Here is a 22,025-nt window from a genome sequence, read left to right on the forward strand (position 1 = left end):
TTAGTCAGTTTTTCGTCACTCTGACAAAAATACCTTACAATAACAACTTAGAGGAGGAAAACTTTATTTTGGCTCATGGTTTCAGAGCTATCTATCTACTCCTTTATACTATTCTACTATGGCAGGGTATAGTTATCATATGTGTTACACTTACATACAGTGGAAACCCGACCAGACAGTGTTTCACTTTTTGTTTTAACATTCATACATACTTCAAAAAACTTAAGAGAAGAAAATAGTCTTCTATTGTATTTACCCAAATAGCTACAATTTCTGTTGTTATTCCTTCCTATCTGAAGGTGCACATTTCCCTCTCATATCTTTACCATTCAACCTGAAGCTCTCCATTTAGCATTTCTGCATTCCATTTAGGGCAGTTCTGCTAGTAAAACATTCTTGGTCTTGCTTCTCTGATAATGTCTATTTGCCTTCTTTCCTGAAACTGACTGTTTCTGGGTATTGAATTCTAGGCTGAGACTTTTCTTCTGCAATTTAAAGATGTTCCACCACCTTCTGCCCTCCATGGCTTCTCATATAAAATGTGAAATCCCTTGAATGATTCTGTACATAATGAATGTTGTTTATCCAGATGCTTAATTTTTTTCTGTATCTTTGGTTTTCAAGAAAATTATTTTAGTTCTATAAAATTATTATTAGTCTAGGTGTAATTTTCCTTGACTATATCATTCTCCAAACTTCTTGAATAGGTAACTTTATGCAGCTTACCAACCAACTTTGGGAGTTTTCCACCATTATTTATTCAATTATTACTTTGGACTTATCTCTTTCTTCTGTACTTCTGGTACTTTTGACATTGTTGTAACATTTTTTTTTTAATTGGGCTGGGGATGTAGCTCAGTGGTAGAGTATATGCTTAGCATGTGTAGGGTCCTGAATTCAATCCCCAATGTGCACACATGCACACACAAATCACTTAATTGTTTAAGGACCTTGAGACCCTTCATTTTTTTTCAGTCTTTTTTTATGGCCTTTGAGTTGAATAATTTCTGTTGATATATCCTCAAAACTTTCTTGAGTCTAATGTGTTTAGGATAGACTTTAGTTTTACTCCATTTGTGGTTTTAATCCTGAGCTTCTTGAATCTGTAGATTTATGTCTTGCACCAAATTTAGGGAGTTTTTAGCCATTATTTACTCAGCATTGCATTTTTTTTTTCTCCTCCCACTCTGGGTACTCTGACTAATATTGGAGACTTTTGCTGTTATAATCCCACATCTTCTGAGGCCTGGTTTACTTCTCAACAACTCTTTTTCTTCCCACTTATTTGGTTGGGTCATATCTACTGATCTACTTTCAGGTTCATGGACTTACCCATGTCTTCTCTCTTTGGCTGCTGTTCCTCTAAAATGAGTTTTTTATTTCTATGATTATATTTTTCAGGTCTAAAATTTCCCTTTTATCTTTTACAATTTTACTCAGGCTTTCGGTTTTTCTATTTGTTTTGAGAATGTTCATGATTGCTTGTTGAACAGATTATAATTGTTTAAAAGTGTTTAAACATTCCTGGCACATGCCTGGAATCCCAGTGGCTCGAGAGGCTGAGGCAGAAGAATTATGACTTCAAGCCAGCCTCAGCAATGGCGAGGCCCTAAGCAATTCAGTGAGACTTGTCTCTAAATAAAATGCAAAATAAGGATGTGGCTCAGTGGTTGAGTGCCCTGAGTTCAATCCCTGGTAAATCCCACCGCCCCCCCCCCCTCAAAAAAAAAGTGTTTGGTAGAAAATTCCAACTCCTGGGTCACCTTTTTACTAGCATTGGTCAGCTGTATTTTCTCCTATGAGCTGAAATTTTCTTGGTTCTTTACATACTGGATTATTTTGGATTTTATACTGTGCATTTTGAGTATTATGTTATAAGACCCCAGATGTTTAGATCCTCTGGGGATTATTGATAGTTTTTAGTTAACAGTTGACCTGGATGGGTTTGGGCTGCATTTTTAACCAGCCCAATGTCAGTTCAGTTTTCAAGGGCTTTGCAGTGGCTTTAAAAATCTATTCCGCCCATGTGTCTGTCTCCCAGTGACATCTGGGACCTAGACAGTGGTATGTTAACTAATACTCAGATTCTTTGGTATGCTGCATAAGATTAAATCTAGGCATGTACATTAGAGGTAAGCATGGGAGTTCCTCAACAATTTCATGAAATCACATTCTCCAGCCACCTTCCCTTCCATGATTTCTCTGTGCTTTCTGGTTTCCTGGAACTCTCTGTTTTGATTCTCCAGTCAGAAATCTGGGACTTTAATTAGCCCACTCTGGTACTTCCTCTTCTGTGCCTTCATCTAAGGCCAAGTATTATGAGGACTGATGGAAAAAAAAAAAAGAAAGTGAAAAAAAAAAAAAGAGGAAGCAGCAGATGAACCCCCTGCCAGTTCAAGCAGTACTTCTAATTCTGGTTTCCAGGATCTTTGCTGCTATTTGCCTTTCAAATTTCTTCGAGAGCTCTCTGTGAATTATACCCACTGCATTCGGTGGGATAGACAGGACAAAGGTGCTTCCTTCCTTTTTTTTCACAACTGAATTTCATTCAGTCAGTTTTTAATTTTAGATATTATATTTTCAGTCCTCTTTCTCCTCCTTCTCCTTCCTTTCTCCTCTTCTCCTTCAGTCCTCCTCCTTCTCCTCTTCCTCCTTCCCCTCCTTCTCCTCCTCCTTTTCCTTCTCCTTTTCTTCTTCTTCTTCTTGCTCCTCCTCCTCCTTCTCCTCCTCCTCCTCCTCCTTCTCCTCTCCTTCTTCTTCTCTCCCTCTCTCCTCCCTCTCATTTTCCTTTTCTTGGGTACCAGGGATTGAACTCAGGGGCACTCAACCTCTGAGCCCCAGCCCCAGCCCTATTTTGTATTTTATTTAGAGACAGGTCTCACTGAGTTACTTGGCACCTTGCTGTTGCTGAGGCTGGCTTTGAACTAGAGTTCCCTCCTGCCTCAGCCTCCCAAGCCACTGGGATTACAGGCGTGTGCCACCACACCCAGCCCCCACCAACCATTTTAATATTTCTCATTTTTTTCTAAATATTCTCACCTTTACCTCATGGAGCTCTTTTGAAATCTTTGTCTAACAGTTCCTTATATGGGTCATCTGGAAATTGTCACCTGTTGGTTATCTTTTCTCTTGGGAATTGGTGACATTTTTCCAGAATATTTTTATACATTGACTATTTGGGATTATATTCCTGACATTGTTAATATTGTTTTTATTAGACTCTGAGTTCTGTTATAAAATTCTTCCATGGGCTTTCTTCTTTAAGTTTTAACTCCCCTCCACAATCTGCCTAATTATGTTTAATTTTAAGAATACTTAGGTTATTTCTTTTTATGTTTTTCAAGTGTCTAATACAGTCAATAAAAGAGAAAAGCTGTGTAGTTGGCATACTATATTTTGTCAGTAAGTCCGGTTTTGTTGACCATGTTCTTAAACAAAAAATACTCTTTAAATGGAAAGATGAACTGCCAATTTACCAAAGTTCTTTTGGATCTGTGCTTAAATTCTTTTCTTTGTTTATTTAAAAAAAAATTTTGTTTTCATTTTTTGGCAGTTCATCCAATGGCTCCCCATAGTGTCCACTTTGAAAATAGAGGCGCCACAACCGTCCTGATGAGCTGGAAGGTGCATGTCCTTGGGAATTACTTGACACTTCAGTGTCAGGTTGAACTGGAAGGCAGTGGGAAAGTGATACAAGTAAGAATCCTGCTTAACCTCCTGTTTTTCATATTTCTCTATGTTCTGAACAGAGAGGTGGTGAATAAAATCACTTCAAACTCTGATTCATCTGTGAGTTCAGTGATGTGGATCATCTGTTTAAAAAGGAACTTGACATTAATCGTAAATTTTTACTGGAGGGAAGAAAACTTTAGGGATTTTTTTTTTTTCCCCTGAAGAAGAGCTGGTCTTACTCCAAACCAGGATTGCCTGTGTTCTGGTTTGGCTCTGCAATCTGAGCTCACCAACACTTCTGCCTTGTCTTTTTTCCTTTCTTCTCTTTTTTGATCAAGCAGCACAGGGTTGACATGAAGGTGAATGGGGAGCACCTCTTTGGGGAGCTGGTGCCTGATACACAGTACGTGGCCCGTGTACGCTGTGCTAATGCCAAACACTTCTGGAAGTGGAGTGAATGGACGGTTGAAAACTTCACCACCCCTGAAGCTGGTATGTTCAGCTCCCTGGCATTTAACCCATGGAACTAAACCCCAGAGACGGGCTGGCTTCTCTAAGAGCTTTTAGTTGTAAAAGAGGCAAGTATGAAAACAGGATACCATCTTTTAAAATTGGGTCAATGCCTAATGAGAGGGAGACATCGATCTCAAACATTAGACATCAGTATTATTTCTAGTATACCTTTTCTTTCTTACCTTTCATTTTTCTAAAATAGTTTCTAAGCCACTGCTATTGCTGAATGCACATTGGATCCAGGACTGCGTAAATTAGTATAGATCTTTAAATCAGGACTGGGGTCAAATAAAAGTATTAATGCCACGGAGAGCACTGGTCTCATACTGAACAGCTTCAGTTTGTTTTTGGAAATGTACTCTTGATATTTGGGGCCTTAATCTTTATTAGTAAGTCATTAGCTCCAGTGGTGGTGCTCTGGGAGCCTCTGCATGCTCTAAGTGGCAGTGTTTTCTGAATATTCATGGCACAGGGCTTTCTCCCCAGATAACTATGTCCCAGAACTCAAATGGACCTGAAGAGATGAGATGGCCTGGCCTTGCATCCAGCTCTTTCCAATTTATCATAATAAAGTATTACCACAGCCCATTTTCCAGATGAGGGAACTTGCACCCAGGGATTCAAGAGACTTACCCAGTCTGCAACATTCGTGAATGGCAGACACAAGAATAACACAGCAGTTCACATCTATCCTATGCCAGACACTGCTCTGTGTGCCCACAGTTGTTCTCTTTTAATCCTGGCTACATGTGCAAGTGCTATTAATAGGTAAGGACACTGAGGCACAGAGTGGTGAAGTGATCTCACTAGCCCAGCCAGTAAGTGACTGAGTTGTGACTCACACCCGGGCAGCCTGGCTGCAGAGCTCCACCCTGACCAGAACCAGGTTTCCAGTGTCCTCTCTTGGCATTGTGATCACAGCTTTGTGATCATGTCTATTCAAGCCCTGGCTGTTTACAGCCAAGGGAAGGATTACACTATGTGTTTCATCCCGTCTTCTTGTTTGTGTGTAGCTTGGCAGAGCTCAGTCTGCCGCATTCTACAAGAGCCGTTTTAAAGCAGTGGCTCTAATTTGGGCACAGTGAGGGCAGCTGGTCAGAATCTACAGATGGAGATGACCATTAGTGAGTTCCGCATCCTTCCCACCCCCTCCAGGGTTCTCGACCACCAAGACTCCAGTAATTCTTCCAAGGAGGCAAACTCTCAGTGAATCTCCCTGCTGTAAAGGCCTGTTTCTGACTGGATGGGGTGTATTTCTCAGCTGTGTTTCATTAAGGAATTTTTACTTCAGTGATGCTGTTTTGCTTTGGGGTTTTTGTTTGCTGCAAATTGATTCTAACATTATAATTATAATTTTGCACAAAAAGGAAAATGGCAAAAGGGGAGAGGGACTTTAGATTGTGGTATAATAAACCAGAAAATACTTTTATTTGGTTTTGATAATGATAAACTGAGATGAATCTGTGACTCTAGATTCATCCAGAGTGACTCTATGGATATTTACTTCTAATAGCACTTTGCTTAATCCTGGAAAGCTCAATGTTTGGTGGATTGCAATAATAAGAAAAACCACAGTGATTACACACACAGTTGATGACATTGCAGTAGAAACTGTCTTACATGTAAATGTATAGTGCTATCAACCATGTTACAGCACTGTTTGATTTTTGAGTAGTAATTTACAAGCCAGCTAAAGATTGTGCATTGAGCTTGGAGTCCAATATTATAAATATTAGCTGTTTTTCCTTTTTTTTTTGTAAGAATGAGATTCCCCTGAAATAACTTTATTCACAGGTATCAAGCGTTGGTGTGGATTAAAAGACTGGTTCCTTCTCATGCTAAGTTGAATAAGCAATGATAAAGCCAATACAAAATGAACAACTAGTCAATCAACCAATTAGATGAGGGAGGGATGAGGACAAAAAAATATTGGTACATTTAAGCAGGTTGTTTTCTGTGTTCCTTCTTAGTTTGCTTTTTATTCATTCAAACTGTGCACATAAAACTTTCATTAAGTACCAGGACCTGATCCTGATACTAGGGTCTTTTTTTTTTAATTTTTAAATTTTGCAATGCCTTTCTTTATTTAAATTGTTTATTTTTTATGTGGTGCTGAGGATTAAACCCAGTGCCTCACACATGCTAGGCAAGTGCTCTAGGGTCTTAAAGTCAAATGAGCCAAGGCCCCTGGCCCCAGGGATCTCACAGTTTATTGATAGAGAGACAAGGAATCAAAGTATTCCCAAACAGTGTGGCAAGTCATGATAGAGGGACCATGTCCTTAGGCAGCTGAATGGTGCTGGGGCTGTGAATGGGGCTGTGACTCTGGTGAGGGCCCAGCCAGGTGGAATCAGGAAGGCAAAGAAGAGCTCTGTGCTTCCTACCCCTAGGGGGCCATCTTTGAGTGCTCCTCAACTGCAGCCTTTGCAAAAGGCACAAGGAACTAGCAATGATCCCTACCTGGAAAGTCAAAACTGGCAAAATTTACCCAACTCACCTCCTAGAATTGATCTAGAAATGATTGCAGAATTCTTTGGCAGTTTCCAAAAGCTCTGAGGCTTGATGTTTAAAAAGGCGTCTGGTTTGGTGTCACATTCAGGGCCAGCTGATGCTTTTTTAAAAGTCCCTACTGTGTGCACCTAGTGAGGAGTGAACAGCGTGGTTGTGGATAATTGGGTAGAGGTCACAGGGACTGAAGAAGTGAGAGGCAGGCCTCAGGAGGGCGGGCACTCATTATGGACTTAGAAAGCAGTTGGTCTAGACACACATTATGACCTGGGAACTTTGCTTTGGTTAATTTCAGCTCCCTCTGAGGCTCCTGATGTCTGGAGAATAGTGAAGTCAGAGAAAGGAAGTCATATTGTGAGCTTATTCTGGAAGGTAAGATGTGCACCTTCAAAAAAGCCAGATTTGCTTGTACTGTGTCCTTCACAGTGAAATTGGTGCAGCCTCCCAACAGGGAGCCATCTCAGTACTGGTCCTAGGGAACTGTGTCCCCAGCCAAGGAATCCCACTCTTCTTTCACTTCCTGACACTAGCACTACTACTTTCCTGGCAGCCCATGCTACTGATGGCCAATCCTGATTGCTAGAACCTTCTTCTCTGTAAGTTCTACTCAGGCCAACCCCTAACTTTGCAAAGCCCAGGGCAAGGGAACATGTGGAAAACCACACACCATATTTTTAAATTATGAATACTGAAATATTAATATTATTTGTATTTAAAATTTATAAACAGGCTATAAAACTGTAATGTAAAATAGCATGGTTTTATTGCTTAACATACTTCCTGACCACCTGGAAGACCAGCCTTCTTTTCATAACTTTGAGTGAGAGAGTGTTTTGTACCAGAGCATGGTAATGCTGAGAGGGTCAGCCCCCAGCCATGGCCCAGCCTGCCTTTCTTCTCACCTCTAGTTTCCATGTTCTGCAAGGACCTCTGTGTTCACACACATGGATCTGCCAGTCCTACATCCAGGTGCTGCCCATATCCCAAGCAGAAAGCCACTTTCTTGTCTCAGGTCTAGGGATGCGCACACCCCAGTCTGTCCTGGGGAGGATGAGCCCAAGGAACAGACCCTGGACCTTGGCCTGGGGCTGTGTTGGCCGATTCTCTGTAACCTGAAGGATCTTTTAGAAGCATGAGTGCAGGCTCTGAGTAAGGGGACTGTGAACTGGACAAGGGATGGGACCAGAGCCCAGGCTCCTCTGCACAGGCTGCAGGGTACTACTATTTCTATTTATGGGTCTTCTCCTCTCCACTGCTTTCCCAAATCTCTCCAGCACCCAAGCTAAAGAATCTCCCTTTCTCTTGATTGCTGACTTAGAACCTCCTCTCTGGACATATTACATCTTGAGGATCAGATGCAAATGACTGCCTTCTCTGCTCATGTTATAGAATAGAACGTCTGATTCTAAGTTGAAGACAATATTTTCTCTATTAAGCTGTTGGAATTTGCTGGTGTGTGTGTGTGTGTGTGTGTGTCTGTGTGTGCATATGCATGTGTGTATGTGTGTGTGTTCTTGCACACATATGTGTCAGGCTATTGAGGGACCAGAAGAGTCCCTCAATTATAAAAAAAAATTATACAAAGTCCTTTCAAAATAAAGTTCATTTTAAAATAATCATCATTTTTTTTTCAGCCACTCTCAAAATTTCATGCCAATGGCAAGATCCTATTCTATAATGTGGTTGTAGAAAATCTAGACAAACCATCCACATCAGAGCTCTACCCCATTCCTGCATCCACCAGAGACGCAAATTTAACCCTTGACCTGTGTTCTTACCAAATCCACATCACAGCCAACAACAGTGTGGGCACTTCCCCAGCATCTGTGATTGTCATCTCTGGAGACTCTGGAAATAGTGAGTTGTTTTTTGGTTGGTTTCATTTTCATTCTCTAGGAAAATGTTGGTGATATGACTAAGTATTATTGGATAGATTGAGAAGATATGAACTTGGAAAGACAAAACATCTAGTGGCAAGCACTGTGAGTCATTTCCTTTGGGGCCAGGAGTCTTCACATGCCTCAGTGGGGCACAGCCTCACACTAGCAAGATCTCAGCCAAGGCCAGAGAAGCACATTCAGGAACTTATCCCAGATTTGTTCAAGTAGGTACCACCCCACAGACAGTCTTCCCCCAGAAGTGGGGTCGGCACTTCTGTGCCTTGTGACTTGTGAAATATGAGTTGCATTTATGGTGTTATAAAAAAAAAAAATGTGGTCAGTCTTTGTCACCTACCAAAATCCCAGGAACATCTCGAGAAGTCATAAGAAGAATTAGCATCTTCTTTGCTAAGGCGCCTTGCCAGTTGCATAGAGTAAACGATGATAACTGGCCACTCCCTCGACCTATGAAAGAGCAAACAAGGTAGAAATGACCTTGCATGCAGAGTCAATAGTGATATGAATCTCCTTCTTGGGACAGCTGCAGAAAAGGTTGGAAATAGTAAGCCATGGTGACACAGCATGGCTCAATGCACATGGGGGTATAAGGCAATGGGTAGTTGACATCCTAAGGTCATTCATGAGCCTTGTAATAATAACATCCTTCAGTTCTTGCTGTTAAACTCTCCAGGCTGTGCTTATGAGGGGTGGCAGTTTGTGTTGTACCAATGATTCAAGTTTGTTGTAAATTTGGGTTAAGTGGATTGGATTACAGCGTGGTGTTGTTTCATTTTTTGACTTTTAAAGAACTATTCAGTATGTGTCAGATAAGAAAAAGAAATTAGTATTGTGCTCCAGAAGAGAAACTCTGGGAGTGTTCAGGGTGACTTTGCTTTGTGAAGAGCTATGGAGAGGAGATGAATAGTTGCATTCTGAGCTCATTAAGGCCAGAAGAGAAAAGTGGGCATTGGATGCAGCTGGTGGGAGCTGGTAGATAAAAGACTGTCTCACGTGCAGCCAGTCCAAACACTGCTGAGTGCTGTTACCAGTTCAGGGGTCTTCTCTGTCTGTGGGTTCCTACCACAGCTTCCATTCCCATGCCCGCCTTCAGGCTCTGGGACCCTCCATGTTAGGCTCCATCTAGCCTTCCTTAACTGGCCCATGCTCTTACGTCCCTAGAGTGTGTAAAGTCACTCATGTGCTATGAGAAAACCCATCAATGTTAATCCAGTTCACACCAGGGTGCGAGTGATTAAGAAAAGATTTCCTTTACCTCCCTCTCAAAACATATTTGCAGTTTTCAAGAAGCACCTTGCCTAAGAGTTATAGCCCTAAGTTTGGATTCAGTTTCAGTCAGTATGAATAAGCAAAGTGAAAACTGTCCGCCTCGGGGTGAGAGCGATTTGCTTCTTTGGTGGAGAAGGGAAGGAAGGGGCGGCGGGGGGGGGGGGGTCTTACCTTATACCTATTCATTCCTTTGGGTGAATTTAACAGTTTGGTGGCCTAGAAGTCAGTAGCACCATGCTTCCACACCAGTGTTCAGTAATCAGGACTGCCCGATGACAGGCAGCAGGCCTAGTGAAATTTGAATTGTACATAGACAAATTCGATTTTAGAGGAAGTCAGTGGAAATAGGTGAAACCTTATGCCTCAAGGTCAAGTGTGGCCTGCTTGAAATCAGTAGAACTGGTAGTTCCTTGAGGCCACATTACTCTTTCTCCAGTTGTCAGATGTTGGGAAAACTGACTGGATGTATAAAGTATGTGGAGACGGCAGCCTTTGTCAGAAATGGAATGTTGATCCTTGCTTGGCCCAAGTCAGTACCTTACCTACCTGAGGGTTTTTTCTTTTTTTCTTTCTTTTTTTTTTTTTTTTTTTTGTCCTCTCCTCCATTTCTTCCACTAACAGCTCAGAAGCAGCAGTTTGTACAAGGATAGCTAAGGAGGGTGGGGGGACCTGGGGGCAGAAATAAAGCTGCATTGGTTATTCATTCAACAGGTAGTTTTGAAAACAGATTGAGTACCAGCTATGGGTGTAGGTCAAGGATCAGCAACCATTTTTAATTAATACTGGAATGGAACACAGGGCCTAACTCGTGTTGACAATTGTTCTACCACTAAGCTACATCCTCAGCTCTCAGCAACTTTTTGTGGCTAAAGGAGAAGATAATAAGTATTTTAGACTTTGCAGGTCATACAGTGTCTGTCATATATTTTATACTCTTCTTTGTTGGTTTATTTGTCTTTAACTGAACCCTTCTTATTGCAAGGGTCATGGTAAAAATTGGCCTCAGAAGCCAGAATCATCCTCTTGGCAATAGTTTGCCAACCCCTGTTCTAGGTGCCAAAGGCTGGTTGGATCTGAGTGGGTCAAGTGTATGTGAGATACAGATGTATTTTCTGGGAAGTGAGAAGCCCCACTCAAGCCCCTGTGGCCATTAAAGACCTAGGCTCTTACCTGTCATTTATTGTGTTAATCAGTTTTCTGCTACTGTGACAAAATACATGAGACAAGCAACTTATAAGGAGGGAAGGTTTATATTGGCTCACAGAGATTTTACTTTGTGGTCAGTTGGCCCATTGTTTCGGGGCTATACTGAGGCAGCATACCATGATGGACAGTGTATGGTGGAGCAAAGTTGATCCCTCATGGTGGCCAGGAAGGAGGGAGAGAGAAAAGAGAGAGGAAAGGGCCAGGGTCCTAACAGCTCCTTCAAGGGTGCACCCTCCTAATGGCTTAACTTCTTCCAGCTGTGACCCACCTTTTAAAGGTTCATCAGCTCTCAAGAGCAGCATGCTCTGGGGACCAAAGCTTCAGAACACAGCCCTTTGGGGGATATTTTGGATCCAAATTATAGCAGATACATTTCACATGCATATTTATTTTCTTCTTTACTAACTTTTTAAACACTATAATTAATTAAATCAAAAGCACTGCTGTGTTTCTACACAGGAACAGAAGAGGTTGAAGAAGAAAAAATTAACAGCAGAGAGGATGGATTCTTCATGTCTTGGAAACCCCTCTCTGGAGATGTCATAGGCTATGTTGTGGACTGGTGTGAGCATCGTCAGGACCTGTTTTGTAATTTGCAGTGGAAGAAACTGGGTCCTAATACCACAAGTACGCTCATCAGCTCAGGTAAGGAGAACTTCCACATTACCATCCTGTGTATCCACCTCGCAGCGAGTGCACCAGGATTTCTGGTCTACCACACAGATGCCTTGACTCTGCTAGGCTAATAGTTTTGAAATCACAAATCCAGCATGGGTGCTAGGAGTTCAGATTTTACAAGAGTATAATCTAAGCTTTGAGCTTTAAATCTATTTTTGCAAAGTGTGGAGAGCTAAGGTTTGGATCAATTTTAGATTTGATGACCTTATTCCTCTACATTAGCCCTCTCAAATGAGTGGAAGAGGGACAGAATGACAGTTGTCCGGACAGCATTTACAAAAGCAGAGAAGTATGTGGATTGGGGAGATGATGAAGACAGAGTTGATTTGGAGTCACTTATCTACTTTCAATATAAGTAAACGTGTTGAGGTGGAACTCTCATCTCCACATTGGATTTATAACTTGACAACTGCTACTTTATCAAAGTCAAAGGAGGAGCCCATTTATGGCTTCAGCAGGAGGGTGGGTGCACCATCTAGTAGGCTAAGGGACAATGTGGAAGTTGGCTGGGTTCCCTGCCAGTTTCAGTGCCGTAGCGGGTCTGGAAGCAGACTGCAGCGGTGCAGGTGTGAGGAGAAAGAAAGAAGTGGAACAAGCTTTCCAGGCATTGGGCTTTCATGGGAAGAATGAAGGCAATAACTACAAGGAGATTCAAAGTTGAGGGAGAGTTTGAACTGGCTTTATGTGTCTGGCTTGATTCTCACCCAGTTTTATGCAGATGGATAAGGAGAGTTTGAGAGTTGTTACTCAAGAGGACACAGGCCATGTCAATCCCTGCAGGCTTTGTGAGAGACAACACCATGGGGTCAAGGGTTGGCCACACAGGGGACTCCAAGACTCAACAGAAGGAGGGAAGATGGTGGAGAAAAAGGCAGAACTCCTGAGAAGAAAACTATTAGGAAAACACAAATTCATTTTTAATCCGTTTCCTTTTCAGAGTAAAAGAGATTGTCATTCTGTGTTACTGAAAGTTATTGGCTTTTATTCTCTAGATACTTTTAGACCTGGGGTACGATATAACTTCAGAATTCATGGAATTTCTACGAAAAATATTGCATATTTACTAGAGAATAAAACAGGATACTTCCAGGAACTGGGTAAGTTTAAAGGATTTAATATGCCTTTTGTAAAGATTGGTTCAGAACCATACATAGATTCTTAGCTTTGGATTTAGGAAGTTTTTAATCTTCTTAATTATTATGGTTCTATTTGTTCTGGAAATTGGATTTTTAAAATTATTTTTTAATCAAAGAAATGTAAGACATTTTCATTAAAGGTGATTTACAAATTATTTTACAAAATAAGATGAAATCATTGGTGATTTTAACACCCAGAGGCATAAAGCCAGAGTGAGTATTTTATGTATATCCTGGTACCCCTTTCTTTCTACAGATAGACACTTTTAAATACAAATGAGATCTTAATCTGCACAATTTGTAAATTACTTTTTTGGGGGTGAGGTACCAGAGATTGATCTCAGGGGCACTCATACACTGAGCCATATCCCCAGCCCTATTTTGTATTCTTATTTAGAGACAGAGTCTCACTGAGTTGCTTAGTGCCTCGCTTTTATTGAGGCTGGCTTTGAACTCGCGATTCTCCTGTTTCAATCTCCCAGGCTGCTGGGATTACAGGTATGTGCTACTGCACCCAGCTGTAAATTACTTTTTTGATTCATGTCACTAAACATTATTGAACCACATCATTTTCATGATTGGAATGTGCCCCACCATATATATATATATATATATATATATGTTGGACAATTTAGAATGACTACAGTAATTTTCACAATAAACTGTAAAACTTCAATTTCAGTATCTTATAGCCCAAGTGCCAAGTCTTAACTCTCTTTCTTCCTTGGTGCAATCTCTTGTGCCCTTTCTGAATTAACTTGATTGTGGCAAACCTCATTTGCCCATATCCAAGATAATGGTTTTTATGTGAAGCCCCAGAGGTGAAATACTTACATCTAAGGGTTTGAACTTCTCAAATATTTTTTTTCATCTTTTTTATAATTTTTAAGACTTTTCAGACATTTTGTGAAATCACCCCTATGAACTTCCACCACTGTTCCCCAGCAGAGCAGGAAGTTGCTGTCCCCTGAGAGTGCTTATTCACCGCCTCTGGATCCAAGGTCTCAGGCTGCCTGAAAGCTGCACAGGTGGTCCTCATGAGCATCAGACAGAGTCTCAGGCTCCTTCACTGGGAGTAGATGATCCACAGATCACAGCTGGCTCTGAGGCAGCAGGTGTGCCCTCTGCCTGTGTGACCACATGTGTGGCTAAGTGTGTGTGGAGGCAGACCCACGAAGGCTTCAGAATAAATGAGCCCAGGGTTTTTTGTTTTTTCCCCTGTGACACTTGGGTAGTTTTTCATTGCCTCAAGCTGGGAGCCAGAGTTCTACAGATTCCTGCTCTCTCTTTGAGCATAACCCTGCCTCTTCCTCCCACTCCTCTTCCCTTCAGTAAGTTCTCTGGTTGGGTCTTCTCTCAAACACTACTTAGAATTCAAGGACAGAATCAAGTCTAAGAAAGAGATTTCATCTTTTTTTTGTTTTGTTCTTCTTGTGCAAGTTACTTAGCCTGTCTTCTCTCTTAGTCTTTCTGGGTATTTATTTCTCCATCTCTGAAAGGCAAAGCTTAAACAAGAATATTGCTCAACTCCTCATCCCTCACAAGTGATATCCATGCATAAATCCTCTAGGGTAACAGGTAGAACTGTATAAGTTTTTACAGCCGCCACTGGCTTTGGTTTCTTTATTCTGAGACTATTTCCAAATCATGACTCCTTTTATACTCCAACTTCCCTTCCTAGCTCCTTTGGATAGCCCTCAAGTGAACATTACTAACTTGACCTCCCGCTCCTTTGCTATGACTTGGAAGGATTATGCCACCGAGTCCCAGCCTGGTTTTATACAAGGGTACCACGTCTATCTGAAAGCCAGGAACAGACAGTGCCACCCAGGATTTGAAAAGGAGGTCCTTTCAGGTAACATTTATTTTTATTCATTCTCTTAGACTTTTAAGATCTCATTATTCAAAAGCATTACAAAGGCTACCATCCCTGTGGCCAGGCTGAGTACCTTTCCCTCAGGATTTAATGATCCAAAGGAGTATTTAGACCAATGAGTGGGCTGAACAAGAGGTTGGGGGCCTGGTCTTCAGCTCTTTAAGGAATTCTGCCACTCAGGAAACTTATTTACCCTTTTTCCTTCAACTTCGTCAAACATTATTACAACTTATTTTTAAGTCTTTGCAAGCTTCACTGTCTTGTCTGATTTGTATGCTGTACCTGGGTCACCAATGAGGCCTGTTTAGTGATTTTTTTTGCTTATTGTGCTCTCTCTTAAAGATCTCCCACAGGGTGATGAAATAATGTGACTTTGGGTTGATTTAAGAATGTCAATAGTGCAGAGGCAACAGGAGTATATGTCCATCTCTGTTATGAGATCTCTACCATGCTCATTAAAAAAATTAATTCTTATTTCTTGAAAAAAATTTCTGACAACCACAGATGATTTAATACGTTGCAAATTCGACATTGATGACCCAAGGAAAAAGACATTCATTATGGAAAACCTTCAGCCGGAATCCTCCTATGAGTTTTTCGTCACTTCGTACACAGGAGTTGGTGAGGGTCCCAATGGTACTTTCACGAAGGTCACAACGTCAGATGAGCCCTGTGAGTTGTTTTCCAGATCAAAAGTCCCTCCTTTGGAGTTTCTGGGAAATTGCAAGTTACAGCCATGTTACCTTAGACTTCTTCTAAATCAGGAATTTTCAAATTTTTCTTCTCCAACCCTTTTTCTTCTCCTTCTTTCTTCTTTTTTGTTTCACTCCCCCCCCAACACACAGACACACAAATTATTACACAGAATCCCACTCCAAAAATCAGGAAAGAGTTGGAGTTATTCTGACCAATTTTTGCTTGGAATCTTCCTCTTTCCCCTCTCAGCCAACGCTGAGGTCCTTCTCTGAATCAGTCTCAGAATCCATTGAAAATCACAGTATTTTAGTGTTGCTAGCCAAAGAGCCATGGGGAGCAGGCAGATATTGGTAGTTGGGGCAGAAATGCCAGTCTTCCTTCTGGCTGTTTTCCTGGTGGCAAACTGATAGCTTCCTGCTTCGCCAGGCCTCCATGGGCAATTAGACATCAGTGGGGCAGAGGCCAGGCAGGAGCACGTTCACTAGCTCTACATTTGTGTACTTTTGGTTGGGAAAGGGTGCGATGAAGAGCTGGGTCTTTTCAAGATGCATTTGGCTAGAAGGATGGAGAAAGCAAGAAAGAAGAATGAAAGAACTGGTTGATAGAAAAATGTGTCCTTATGGGCAACCCAGATATCCCATGATCCAGTAGGGAGAGAAGACAGACACTGATAGAGGGAGGGGAGAAAAGAATGTCTTCCAATGAACTCAGAGGAAGTTCATTGTTGGAAGGGACCTTGTAAAACAGTCAGGCTCAAAAGTTTGGCCAGAAATCACCAACTCCTTGATGCTTCCAAGGTCTCTTTATTGAAAGCCAAACTGAAAGGATGGGAAGGTCACATCATGTAGAACTGCTGACCCCAGAGTGCTGACAGGTGATAAGGGCACACACAGTTGCAGTGGGAAGAAAATAACTTGGAAATGAATTTTAAATGAACTTCAACATGACAAAAGTGCTCATATAATGTGAATCATTGGCTCAAATCTTAAACTCATTTGAATTCTGAACTTGGGTTTGGAGACAGAAGATTATGCGATGGTCTAGGAGTGAACTGGCAGGAACCACCACCTGCTTCTCTGTAGCTGTGTGTATCCCCGTAACCAGGTATGGCCCTCTAGGATCAGCAGTTCTATCTGACATGACATCCATCCCTACAGCCTCGCCTCAGTGAAGGAACTTTGAGTCAAAGTACAAGTGCACTAAGAATATTGTGTAACATTACCTTCAGGCTATCAGGTGCACAGGAAACACAAATATCTCATTATGTGTATGCAGTATATAAAGAAATGCAAAAAAATATATATATAAAAATACACTTGAAATACAAAAAAAAAAATCTGGTGCCAAGTATTTTAAGGAAGAGGTATTCTACCTATATTATGCCTCACTAAAAGATTTAGCAAACTAGTAGAAAATTTGGAAACATTGTTAGGTCCAAGGTTTGCTCTAAACTATATTCATAATTTAACCAAATTTTAAGTTAATTATAGTAGTTAAAAGGGCTGACCCAGAGAGCAAGGTGTTCTTAGTGAAAGATTCAGGAAGAGAGCACGCCCCCGCCTGCCCTGGGGCCAGGTTAATTTGAGACCAGGTGTTGAGGTGCTTGCTTAGGCCTATTATCTTTCTGGGTCCTTTTCTCCAGAACCCTGTGTTGCCTCATTGCTCTGTCTTGGGCATCTGCCCAGGCCAGCTCTTCTTTCCCAACTGCAACATCACCCACAATACTGCTGCCCTCAAACCAAGCTCCACTTTTTCCAGGATAGCCTGGTATAGGGATAGAGTGGGGAGTACAGAGGAAGTGAATGGACTGAACAGAATCCTAAGTACATGGAATAACTGTTAGACTCCAAACTCCTTGAGCTATTTGAATTATGAGTATTATTTACCAAGAATGGGAACAGGAAGATGGATATTTAAAAAAAAAAAAAAAAAGCACACAGCTAGGCACTATGGCACCATGCTACGTGGGAGACTGAGGCAGGAGGATCACAAGTCAAGGCCAGCCTGAACAACTTAGTGAGCACCTGTCTCAAAATACAATAAAAAAGGATTGTGGATGTACTTCAGTGGTAGAGATCTTGCTTAGTATGTGTGAGGTCCTGGGTCTTATCCCCAGTACAAAAAAAAAAAAAAAAAAAAAAGGAAATGGAAATGGAATGATTCTCCGAGGTTAAGACAATTTTTGCTAATTTTATCTGAGACTAACTAGAAGAGTCGCGTACATCAGTTTTGGAACTGTATGGAACAGGTCTCAGTGGCAATACCACAACCATTTCTGTTCTGCTCATGGGTTACAGATCAGTTGTGGCCTGGCTGATCTAGGCTGGGCCAAGCTGGACTGCAGTTTCAGTTGGGTTCAAGTTTGTTTCACAGTAGGTCAACTCAGGCTCAGGCTGAATGGGCAGCAGCTGCCTAGGGTGGTTTCAGGAGCACAAGAAGACCAGGCAGACTCTGTCAGCACATCTTAAGCTTCTACTTCCTCACATCACAATTACCAACATCTCATTGGCCAAGCCCAGGCACATGTCTGAGTCCCCAGTCAAGGGGCAGAAAGGTACTCTCCACCTGCCAGGAAGCTTGGGGAAGAATGGGAAAAGTATAATTCTAACTCTGGGAGCAACTGAAGAAGTGGGAATCATGGTCTACTTTATCAGAGAGGTAATGAGTCTGCATCACAAAGTGTTGGCTGATGGCAAAGGGCTCTCTGTGTGGGTTGATTGGTCAGTTACCCCCACCATCAGGTAAAACTCACATTGAAACATGCATAAATGAACATTTGAGGAATAATAAATGTGTAAACTATTCTGGCTCACAAATTTATTTTTATTCTTTTGAGGAGGTAGAAGTACCCATTACAAATGTCTTTTTTCCTTCTCCAGACCATAAGCTGATCCGCATCATACTGCCCATGATTCTCTTTGTCTCGCTCATCATAGTAGCATGCTACTGGAAAAGTGAGTGGTAAGTGTGTGAGGAAGTTTTATCTAGGAAAGTGAGAGAAAGCCTTAGGAGTTTAGTAAGATGGAAATAGCAGGGAATAATATGAGCAAAAGTTCTGAAAAGGAACAGGCGTGGTGGCACACGCTTATAATCCCAGCAGCTCTGGAGGCTGAGACAGGAGGATCGCAAGTTCAAAGCCATCCTTGGCAGAAGCAAGGTGCTAAGCAACTCAGTGAGGCCCCATCTCTAAATAAAATACAAAAAAATTAGAGTTGGGGATGTGGCTCAGTGGACAAGTGCCCCTGAGTTCAATCCTCGGTACCTTCCCACCAAAACAAAACAAAACAAAAAAAAAACCACAGTTCTGAAAAGGGAAAGGATGAAGGAGGTGTATGTGAGAATATGTAATTTTTGAACAGTTTTGCTTTCCAAGCCAATACATGAGGAAAATAATGACCACTTAAAATTAAGAGATTGCAAATGTTTTTATCAATAGCCATATTTATCCCTATGTGCTTGGTGGTGTTCCAAGTGCTTTATATAGATAACCCACTTCATCCTCACAACAGCCCTGTGAGCACTGCTATTTCCTCCACTTACCCAACCAGGAGGAGCTAAGCAATGGGGAAGCTAAGCAATTTGCTTAATAAGGGACAGGACAAGGATCAGAACCTAGGAATCTGACTTCAGAGTTCTCTATCTTAATGATTCCACTAAATCGTGAAATTCCATCTCATTATCACTGTTTTTCTAGGGTGAAGGAGAAGTGTTATCCCGACATCCCAGACCCTTACAAGAGCAGCATCCTGTCATTAATAAAATCCAAGGTAAGAACTTGTTGTGGATTGGGGCCATAACAATTACACTTTCCTAGACCTCTTCAGGAAAATATGACAAATTAGAGGCACCTCTGCTCCCACAGCCATTAAATAGGTGATTGAAGAGGTTGGGAGTGGAGCTCAATGTTAGAGCACTTGCCTAGAATATGTGCAGCCTCGGGTTCCATCCCAGCATTAGGAGAGAGTAGGGACTTAGGGATAATTATTGAGAAAGGGAAAGAAGAAGAAACATAGAAGTGACTAGAGCTTTGATTTCTTCTGTTGGGGGAAATCCTTGGGTTTTTCAATACCACCTCCAGGTTAATTTGTGACCAGCAAGAGACGTAACAAAATTGAAGCTCAAAGTGCATTTCACGTGCTTAATATACTTTGGTACACATCTCCTGACACACATTTTGCTTCCTTTCTAGGAGAACCCTCACTTAACAATAATGAATGTCAAAGACTGCATTCCAGATGCTATAGAAGTTATAAATAAACCAGAAGGGACCAAGCCACAACTCCTGGAGACTAGGAAGCCAGTCATAGAAAGTGCATTAATTGAGCCTGTCTACCTTTACCTCCTACAAGAAGAAAAGAAGTCCTCTCACCCTGGCCCTTGCATCTGTTTTGAGAACTTAACCTATAATCAGTCAGCTTCTGACTCTGGTTCCTGTGGCCATGTCCCAGTACCCCCTGAAGATTCGCCATGTCAGCTGGGATTATTGACCTCACCTGATAATTTACTAAAGACACTAGAAAAAAACTACATGAACTCCCTGGGAGAAATACCAGCTGAAGAAACCAATTTGAATTATGTGTCCCAATTGGCTTCACCCATGACTGGAGACAAGGACAGTCTTCCAACAAATCCACCAGTGCCAGCACACTGTTCAGAGTATAAAATGCAAATGGCAGTGCCCCCCATGCCTTGCCTCCCCTCCCCTTAATGAGAATAGCAGCCACTCCTCAACAACCCTTTGAGGTCAAGGTGAACACTACCATTAACCAGCCCAGACCCAGTCCATACACTACACAAATGCTATAGGGAGCAGAGCTGGAACCATTCCATAATCGTCTGTCCTGGTCCTTAGTCCCAATGAACTGTCATTATTTACAGGCTTATTTTCATAAGACCACTACAGTATGGCTAAAGGCCAGAAGCTCTTTAACTTAGCAGGCTTACTTTTTTTTTTCACTTTTTTACTCCTTTCAGGCATACTCTAGAAATGGCAGAATCATAGGGACATGCTGACCTTGTTGCTTTTTCTTCCAGGCTCACCTCTCTCACAGTAGACCTGAACTTGACATAGGGATAGGCATTAACCACTCACTCCACAACCCCCTGCCCCCCTCCAGTATTTTACAGGGTGGCTATGGGCCTAGAAGTTCAGTGTTTAGTGAGAAAACATTTCATTAGTGTTTACCTCCATGTTTAATATCTTAAGAGTAAAGCAAATAGATTGAAGGCTTTGATAAAGGCCACAAAAGGTTTAGCACTACAGCATAAATTGGGAATGTTAAGTTGCTGTGTTTAATAAAAAACTTTAGAGAAGTTTGAGATCAAATCACCTTTTAGATTTGACTTGAAATTTTAAGAATTTAGTTCATTGACCCAGTGAAATTAACTCTTTTGGGGACATAATAGGTAAGATGTTTGAAGATCTTTACAACTCTTCCTCTGTCAAGTTTACTTAATACAGTGAAGGAATAGGATTAGTAAAGAACCCCTGACAAGGAAATAGTATTCCTGTTCACTAGACATCAGTCTTCTTCCTTAATTTTTGACTACCTCAAAATATAAAAAAAATATCATTGAGTAATTTCACTCACATTATGGCTCCTCCTTTTCTTCTTCATTTTTCCCCCCAACTATTTGTAAATGACCTGTTTCTACTTAGCATCTTTTGGGCTTTATGATAGGTTCTCTGGGTCAAGAGAATTCTGTCTCATTTTAATTTCTATTATGCTAAAATATTCAATAAAAAGGAACTTCAATGTTGGCTATGAGAAACATAACTGCAAAAAGTTCTACAAGGAGGAAATCTGTGTTGGCATCAGAGCAACTTTTTCACCTTTGAACCAATACAGTTGGCCCTCCATATCTCTGGGTTCTTCAAACAACCATGGATAGAAAATAGAAAAAATTTGCATCTATTCTGAACATATTACAGACATTTTTCTTGTCACTATTCCTTAAACAATATAGTATAACAATTATTTACCTTGCATTTACATCAAATTAGGCATTAGAGATGACAAAGTCTGTGGGAGGATACGTGCAAATTATATGCAAATACTATAACAATTTTATATAAGGAACTTGTCATCCACTATTTGTCATCCCCAGGGATCCTGGAACCTATCCCACCAAGAACACCTCAGGATAAATGTATATGCAAAGCACCTCGTACCTAACAGGTGTTCAATACCTGGTAGTTCTTTTCTCTTTCCCCTGCCTGCCAACCAGCCCCATTTGTCATATTTCTAAAGAAGTATAAAGAGGGGTTGCTTTAGTATTGTCAACTGCTGTCAGGTGGAAATGACTGCCAATACACATGACTCTGCCACTGAATGTCAACACTATAGGAAATATCCACATCTCATGTGGCTTTAAAATATACCTATACCAGTGCTGGGTCTGTAGCTCAGTGGCAGAGTGCTTGCCTAGCATGTGAGGCACTGAGTTCAATTCTTAGCACCATAAAAATAAATAAATAAATAAATGCACACACACACAAACCCATACCAGCCAGTTCTGTTGTGTTCAAGCTTTCCAACCTTTTCCTTATATATAACATAGACTTTTGCTGGA

The 22,025-nt window shown here is 41.3% G+C and overlaps 1 protein-coding gene across 1 annotated transcript in view; it reads left to right on the top strand.

Moving 5' to 3' along the window:
* Osmr (oncostatin M receptor) overlaps nucleotides 1–21,208 on the top strand; it is a 62,186-nt gene extending 40,978 nt beyond the window's left edge. The window contains exons 8-18 of the mRNA XM_071612684.1: nucleotides 3,554–3,696; nucleotides 4,011–4,164; nucleotides 6,989–7,065; nucleotides 8,328–8,550; nucleotides 11,526–11,711; nucleotides 12,737–12,841; nucleotides 14,562–14,735; nucleotides 15,261–15,428; nucleotides 18,332–18,413; nucleotides 19,147–19,219; nucleotides 19,642–21,208. Coding sequence (XP_071468785.1) covers nucleotides 3,554–3,696; nucleotides 4,011–4,164; nucleotides 6,989–7,065; nucleotides 8,328–8,550; nucleotides 11,526–11,711; nucleotides 12,737–12,841; nucleotides 14,562–14,735; nucleotides 15,261–15,428; nucleotides 18,332–18,413; nucleotides 19,147–19,219; nucleotides 19,642–20,160 — 1,904 coding nt within the window. The 3' untranslated portion in view covers nucleotides 20,161–21,208. The remainder of the gene's footprint in view (nucleotides 1–3,553; nucleotides 3,697–4,010; nucleotides 4,165–6,988; nucleotides 7,066–8,327; nucleotides 8,551–11,525; nucleotides 11,712–12,736; nucleotides 12,842–14,561; nucleotides 14,736–15,260; nucleotides 15,429–18,331; nucleotides 18,414–19,146; nucleotides 19,220–19,641) is intronic.
* The last annotated feature ends 817 nt before the right edge of the window (nucleotides 21,209–22,025 follow it).

Source organism: Marmota flaviventris, chromosome 5, assembly GCF_047511675.1.
Source record: "Marmota flaviventris isolate mMarFla1 chromosome 5, mMarFla1.hap1, whole genome shotgun sequence".
NCBI lineage: Eukaryota > Metazoa > Chordata > Mammalia > Rodentia > Sciuridae > Marmota > Marmota flaviventris.